This window comes from Peromyscus eremicus, chromosome 10 (genome assembly GCF_949786415.1).
Source record: "Peromyscus eremicus chromosome 10, PerEre_H2_v1, whole genome shotgun sequence".
Lineage (NCBI taxonomy): Eukaryota > Metazoa > Chordata > Mammalia > Rodentia > Cricetidae > Peromyscus > Peromyscus eremicus.
This window is the reverse complement of record NC_081426.1, coordinates 5,231,718-5,239,649: the sequence shown is the minus strand read 5'-3', so window position 1 is coordinate 5,239,649 and position 7,932 is coordinate 5,231,718. Positions and strand designations below refer to the sequence as shown.

At 39.8% G+C, this 7,932-nt stretch overlaps 1 protein-coding gene across 1 annotated transcript in view; it reads left to right on the top strand.

Annotated features, from left to right (window-relative positions):
• Window positions 1-303: 303 nt before the first annotated feature.
• Window positions 304-7,932, top strand: part of Fancl (FA complementation group L) — a 75,791-nt gene continuing 68,162 nt past the window's right edge. Inside the window, exons 1-2 of the mRNA XM_059275251.1 lie at window positions 304-410; window positions 7,131-7,189. Coding sequence (XP_059131234.1) covers window positions 315-410; window positions 7,131-7,189 — 155 coding nt within the window. The 5' untranslated portion in view covers window positions 304-314. The remainder of the gene's footprint in view (window positions 411-7,130; window positions 7,190-7,932) is intronic.

Sequence of the window (7,932 nt, the reverse complement as noted above, 5' to 3'; positions counted from 1 at the left end):
GGAGAGACTCAGGTTCAGGGTAAAGGCTGTATGCTATGTGAGCACTGTAGGAGCTTTCTCGGGGGAGGAAGACTGCCCTGGAGTTGCAGCAGTCTTCCATAAAACCAACAAGAGGGTTTTCTCGTGTTTTTGTTTTTCTTACAGTCAAGGCCAGAATAATTTGCATCAGTCAGACCCGTGGCCTTGAGAGTGAGCTTCCATCCCCTGCGTCTTTGGACCAGCTGACCCAGCTGAACTGGACTCTTCCCGCCAATGCCGGTTCCCGCCCCCTCCCGCCGCAGACTGCGCATGTGCGGCGGCCATTCCTGCGCGCCATGGCAGAGACTGAAGCTAACCTGTTGCGCCACTTCCCGCTGCTGCTTCCTCAGAACCGGGAGAAAACCGTGTATGAGGGATTCATTTCGGCTCAGGTACCCTGCGGGGTCATTCTCTCGCGCCTGAGCCTGTCACTCGCGGCGCAGCCTTAGCCGGCCGCCGTGGCTGACTCCGGGCCAGCCGGGCCGAGACTCGCGCCGAGGCACTGCGCTTGCGCGGCCGCTGTGGGCGGTGCCGGCGCCTGCGGGAGGGCGGGGCGGCTGGCAGGTGGCTGGCCTGAGGTTGACAGTGGGGTGCAGCTTTGCAGATCCTAACAGCAGGGGGGTCAGTTTCCTGGCGGAGCCCCTCCCCGGGTTCTGTTACTGCACTCACAGGGCTTTGAAATTCACAGAGCACTCTGGATTCAAATTAAAAACAATCCAAACCCCACCATTTTATAGTTGAAATCAAATCCTGGGAAATGTAGAGAGGCTAAGTACCTTGGCGGTGATAGCATTAGATACTTCCGAAGCTCTGGCTGTTTAAAAAAAAATCTCATTTCCCGCCTCTCCATGGTATAACAAATTAAGTTAGTTTAGAATTTCGAGTTTGGACTTGTCCTCTAAATATTAAACTCGAGTGTGTAAGTTTCCATCAGTGACAGGAGTCATTAATTACCATGTGTGTTGCGGTCTCCTTAATGCACAGTCTCTAGCATACTGAGCACATTATCAAGTCTGCTTCAGAGTGAGACTTTTCCTCATCCCTAAGCATTACTGGGAGTTAAGAAAACGTTGTATGACGAGGGAACACACAGGAAGCTTGGGCTTCATTATGTGTTTTCAAAACCATGTGAACATCTCAAAAAAGAGAGGTTATATTTTATTAACGTAGAAGGAAAATGTATTTTATCTACCTCTTCTTGCTTAACTGTTGAAATATCCAGTTAAAATGTTTTTCACTTTCACGGAGACAGACATTCAGAAAAGCTGAAGTTTTCTTATGTGTGAGGTGTTGGAGGTTGAACTATTCACATACCAGGCAAGGTCTAGATAGGACAGACAGAATACTTGTGTGTTTCTGCAGTAGCACTCTAAGAAACAATTACAGCCATCAGATTCCCCTGGAAGCAAATCAGCCTTTGCTGGAGGTTATTTCTAATTTTTGTATTTCTTTAAGTCTTGAATACTATCTAAAAACTGTCCAGCACAACTAGTTTTATCCAGAGCGTGATTGTGGTTGGTCCTGTACACACATTTCCCTTGCCTTTTGAGATTAAATCATAGACATAGTTCTTGCTTCTTCATCTCTAAATAATTTAGCATTTATTTCATAAAAAAACAAGGGTCCACTCAAACCTAACTTCAGTACAGTTACTAAAACTGCTCTCTGGTATAATTTTCACGGGTGTATTTAATGATCTTATCTCTTATTTTGGAGAAGTTTTTAGTTTGTTTTTATTAACTTGAATTTTTATTTTTAAGCCTTCAGTTTATTAGGTTTGATATTTTCTCACCATTAAATTCTGGTAATGCATTGGGGCAGGAGCACTCAGAAGAGTGCTGTGTTCCCCTTGAGACATACAAAGTCACCTGCTCCCAGGGTTGATGTTGATAACATCAATCTCCAGATTAGAGTGACTTCTGCCAGGTTTTCTTTTGGAATTAACAGGTACTTCTTGGTGAGCTCTTTGGGCCATTACACATCCACACATACACATACCACAGCGTTCCGGTTCTTGACTCCAGGCTCCAGTCGGTTAGTAATAGTGGTTGATGCCCAGTGATTGTTTCCCAGCACTCTCCTGCCACCTCTCCACCACTCGTGCCTTCTACTCTAAGGAATAGCTGTCGGATCTTAGTTCTTTTTGACCGACTGTGGGATTGTGACTGTCACCTCCTCTATTTTGTTTGCACTGTCCCAAAGGAGCCAGGACAGCACATTTTCTGTTTATAGGTTTCTAAGGTGTTGCGTTTGGCACTGCGTTTTCCTCATCTTGCTGTTTTCAAAGTATTGCCTAGATGCTTACATATAGTGTTTGATCACTATTTTCTGGAGCTTACATAATTTCTACTTGTAGTTCTTCATTCAGGTTTAGTTAAGTAGAAACATTTCTAAATTTTCTACTTTCAGTCATTGTTACAACTTTTAGTTTTGCTGTACCACAATTAACATTACGTATAAAATATTTACCTGTGGAACTTATGGATGGATACATTTTTTTTGTGCCTTAGCAATCAATTTATATGTGAATGAATTATTTGTGACTAGAATGAAAGGTGTTTTCTCTATTATTAGGCTCTGAGTGAGCTTTGGTAGATTGCGTTAGTCAAGGAATTAATTTCATCCAGGTTTCTGAATTTATGGGCTTAAATTATTTATAATACTTCCTTTTTTTCTCCTCTCTCTCTCTCTCTCTCTCTCTCTCTCTCTCTCTCTCTCTCTCTCTCTCTCTGTGCCTGTGTGTAGGAGGTCAGAGGTTTACATTGGATGTTTGCTTCAATAGCTCTTCACATTACTTATTACGGTAGGGTCTCTTGCTGAACATGGACTTGCCAATTCCAGGTAGTGTCATTAGCCATCATGTCCCTGAGGCCCTTTGGTTTTCCTGGGGAGAACTGAGATTGTAGACAGCTTCTATCTGGGTTCTCCGGACTCCACCTTCAGTCCTCAGACTCCTAGTGCCTGTCACTCTTTCAGTCGATACCTCAGGGCTGTGCTGCTGACCTTGTACTGATTAGCTCTTACTGCTTCATGTTTCCAAACAAAATGACGAACTAATTATCCATTTCTGCAGATCAGGGATTTGGAGGCACCTTGGTGGGTGAGTCCTGAGCCGGGAGGATCTCCTATGAACTTCCAATAAAGATAAGCCAGACTTTGACTGTCTCAAAGTTAGATAGTGGCAGAGAAGCTGCTTGCAAGATTATTATTCACATAGCTATTGGCCAGAGGTCTCAGTTCTTGATCTCATAATGTGTGTGAGTGCCACCATAAGATAGCGGCTAGTTCCCCCTCAATTCTAGAATCCATGCTGTTTTTGGATTTGTGTCTCTTGGTTTTTCTCCCCATTATGGGCCTTACTTTTCTTCTTCGACTATCTAATGTGCTTTGTTAGTGTGCCTTCCATGAATGTTTTTTGTAAGCGGTAGTTATTACTTGAGGAGAGTCCAACTGCTTTAAGATTTCCTTTTATTTTTGTTAAACATGAGCAGAGATTAATTTGGCTGTACCAGTGAAGCAATACTTTTCTGGTACTGTATGTAATGGCTCTTATATTACAAGGATTTCTACTTTGGCTGGTTGGATTATACCAGGATTGAACAAGCTGGAAGATTCCTTTGTAGACTAGGCTGGGGAGTTAGTTCTGTGGTAGAACCTGTGCTAGTGTGTGTGAATCCATGGGTTCCGCCCTCAGCTTCCTCCTTCCAAAACAAGACTGGTTTGCATGCTCTATGTCTCCTAGCTTTCAGTACTTTCCTTAAAACCTCATTTTTAATTTTTTCCTTCAAAATTACATTTTTTTGTGTGTGTGTATGTGCATTTGTGTGTGTACATGGATGTGTGTGTATGTGCATATGTGTTTATGTGCATGTGTGTGTATGTGCATGTATGCAGGTACATGCATGCTACAGTGTGTAATCTGAAGGTCAGCGGATTAAGAGGAAGATGGTTCACTCTTTCAGCATATGAGTCACGGGAAGGGACTCACTCCGGCTTGATGAGTTATCTGTCTGGCCCCTTCTCCTTATTTTGAAATTCTGATATTGTTTTCAGACTGTATTATTATGACTCATTTTTTCTCATGTATTTGTGCCCATTTTAGTGTGGTGACTTTCAGAAAGTGGAGTTAGGTTGTGATTGTAAATATCCTCTCAGTGTCTACTGTGGCGTGTGGATTGGACTTTCTCTGGTGCTTTCTGCTCCATCCTTATTTTTTCATGGTCATATGGCATTTTTCTTGCTTTTACTCCACTGTTAAGAACTTTTGTTTTACTCTGTTCTTCCTTTTCATGTTTAAACTTATTCTCTCATCTGAACGTCCTTGTGATTTGTTTAATTTCTTCTCTGAGTTTAGTCAGTGAGTCCATCGCTTCTTTCAGTTTCTGGTCTTGGCTTTTAGACATCTTGTTCTTAAAATGTTCATTTCCTGACACTGTAGTCCTTCTTCTAATTAGTGTGTTCATGGGTTCTGTTCTCCTGGGGTCCGAATCACCTGAGACACTTTGCTTCTCACTCTCTGTCTATCACAACACCTTTGGATTGGAGACACAGATCCTTGAGTTTGTGAGTGCTTTGGTGTTTGCAATAGTTTGTGAAATTTCTGATTCAAGAATGCCCTCTTTTGTTGGTGAAGGAAAGTGCAGTTTACTTGATGAATTATTTTTTGGGGGAGTGCTGATAAGTGGTGGGCTGTTAGTCTTGTCCTAAAAACTTAAGTTTCTCACTGTTATCTTTTCTTTCTGTTGTGCAGTTTCCAAAGGGTGTTTCTGCCCAATCTTTTTCCTGCTCTGAAATGTTTTCAGACATCCCCTTGACTCTTTCTTTTTTTCCTTTTTTAAAATAGTACCTCACTGTGTGCCCAGGCAAGCCTCAAACTTATGGTCCTCCTCTGTCACCTTTCTGAGTGCTGAGAGCACAGCACACGGCTGCCCTTGCCGTCTCTCCTGGAGTATTTGGTTCATATTAGGTCTCTTATTTATTGTTGCTCTGTTCTCCCAGAATTCTTGGTAATTACTTCTGCACTTAACACCAACCCCATCATTCTTTCTTCTGTGTTTTTTTTTATTTGATAATACTTCAAATGCTCATTGCTGTTGGAATCCCAGAAGAATCTCTACTCAAAAGTGATTCTCCTCCTTCCTACAAGTAATTACAAAGTTATTGTGTTCTCTGACTTCTGGTTGCAAACATGGAAATTTTGACTTTTTTTTTTTCTTTTTCTTTTTTCTTTTTTTTTTTTTGCTTAGATTATTAATCACTGTAGTTTTTTGATATGGCGTGTCAGGACATTCAGGTTTACACAGCTCTGTACTTTTATTGTCTGGAAGCTTGAAAAATCTGCGTTTTGAGAAAGAATAATACTATTTAGTTGCTTTAAGTATAGAAAATCTAGTTTTGTATATTTTCTTGGAAAAGTCAAGTATTGGCCCATTTGACCTTTTACAATGTCTGGATCTCCCAAATCTGGGACTTTGAATTTTTTTCTTTCAGGTAAAGTAGAATTGCTTTTACTGCGTTCATGTACACTGTGTATTTCATATCGTTCTTAGACCTGTGTGTGGGGTGTCTATGAAGTTAGGCTAAAGTTACTACATAATACCTTTTAGTGCTTTAATGAAATAGTGAATTATTGTTACTTGACCTTTTGAAAAGGTCAGTAGTACATTTTGTTTCATTTTTTTAAAGGACATTTAAATGTAATGAAAGTCAGAACTGTAATATTACCATGAAAGTAAAGGTTATGGGGTACATTTAATTGTGTTCCTCTGTTTTTGAATCTGCTTTGAGGGAGTCTGCTAAAATTCCACATGGTAATTGTTTTTCAAGCATTTTATTACTCTTTTCATTTTATATTGTTGGAGTAAAAGATTACATTTCTGTTTGTCTTCTACTTGTTTTTGCTCAGATTTCTCTTGTATCATCCTATTTAAGCTACAGAGTTTAAACCGCTTACCTAGCTGCTTTTGAAAGAAAGTAAAACCAATATATTTTTTCAAAGAACACAATTTCCTTTCTGTAGACTTTGGAGAAAATTTTTGTATAAATAGTGAATATTTAGACTTAAAAAGTTAATGTACTACTTATTTTATTTATTGAAAGTTAACTATATAAATTGTTTCAGGGTGCGTGTGTGTGCGCGTGCGTGCGTGCGTGCGTGCGTGCGCGTTTGTGTGTGTGTGTGTATGTGTGTGTGTGTGTGTATGCTGATGTATACACCTGCTTTGGTGTGTATATGTGTAGGTTGCAGAGGACTTTGGCTGTCTTGTTCTGCCATTCTCTGCTGTTTTAAGACATGGTCTCTTATTAAACTTGGAGCTAGGCTAGAGGCCAGCAAGCCCCAAGATCCTCCTGCCTCCACAGACACCCTACTGGGGTTACAGGCTTTTTATGCGGGTGCTGGGATTTGAACTTAGATCTTCATGCTTGCGCAGCAAGCTGCTTACCTGCTGAGACATCTCTCTAGTCCCTATAACTGTCTGTTATGTCTAAACACTGAGGCTATATAACTTGTTTTCATTTTATTAAAACTTAGAAATTGCAAACTTAAAATCTGAATATATTATATATTCTTATTTTATATTGTCATTTTTTTCTTCCTCATCCATAGCAACTTGAAGCAATATTCTTTTTGATAAATTTATACTTTAAGAAATAAATTTTTGCATGTTTCCTAACAATTTCATTGTATCTCTTTTCCTTGTGTCTTTTTCTTTAAAAATCCAGTCCTGCTGAGCAGTGGTGGCACACACCTTTAATCCCAGCACTTGAGAGGCAGAGGCAGGTGGATCTCTGTGAGTTCGAGGCCAGCTTGGTCTACAGAGAGAGTTCCAGGACAGGCTCCAAAACTACACAGAGAAGCCCTGTCTTGAAAAACAAACAAACAACAAAAAAAAATTACTGGCCCTATCTAAATGATGCGTAATTTCCTATATATATATATATATATGTATATGTATACACATATATGTATACACTCTTTTGCTTATATTTTTCAAGTATAAAAATTTAGCTAAACTTGGTATCTTTTATAAATATAGGACAATATGTTTTGTGTGACATTAACTTTTTGGCATTAAGTGAAAGAAGTAAATTTGCACTTTTCTTTTCCACAGGGAAGTGACTTTCACCTCAGAATAGTGCTGCCTAAAGATCTGCAACTGAAGAAGGCAAGGTGATGTGGTATTTGCCTGTATACATGTGTTAGTGGAATAGGTGGCCTGATACCAGATAGTTCTGCTGAGTTTATCAACATAGTGCCAATATCCCCAAAACATTTCTGATTCTTCAAACCAGTTTGTCATTTGCAAATCACTGTTAGTTTTCAGAGTTAACACATCAATTGTCTATTTGTTTTTATTGAAAGCAGTAAACAACAATTGTGTATACTTCTCTAACAAGTTCTGAGTAGAAATTTAAGGGAGCAATGTGAAGGATTAGAAAACTTCCACAGCTTTTCAGTGATACTTACTGCACACACATAGTCTTATACTTTGGGAAGACCCATTCTGTCATCTCAGTCCTGGTATGCAGTGTGAGGAAAACTGACTGTCACAGAAATAGCTCTTCAGAAGGTAGGGCACAAATACCAGTTCTACCTTCAGTGTCTATGAGTAAAGAAAAAGAAACCAGAGCTATTTAAGAGTAGAAACACAAGGATTTTATGACTGATCATAAGTAGAGGTTGTGTTGGGTTTTTAGTGAATGGGTGAGGAAAAAGGAAATTGAAAATTATAAAATTCTCTGTAAAAGATACATGGATATGGAAGGAAGAGTCATGGAATTCTGAAGTTGATATGTACTTAAGCAGCTTAATTCATTGAGGAGAAAAATATAGCAAGGATAAGCTAGGGGACACCACAGTAAAGGTATCATTAATAAGAGACCATATTGGTAGCAAGGGATGGGAAGCATGTT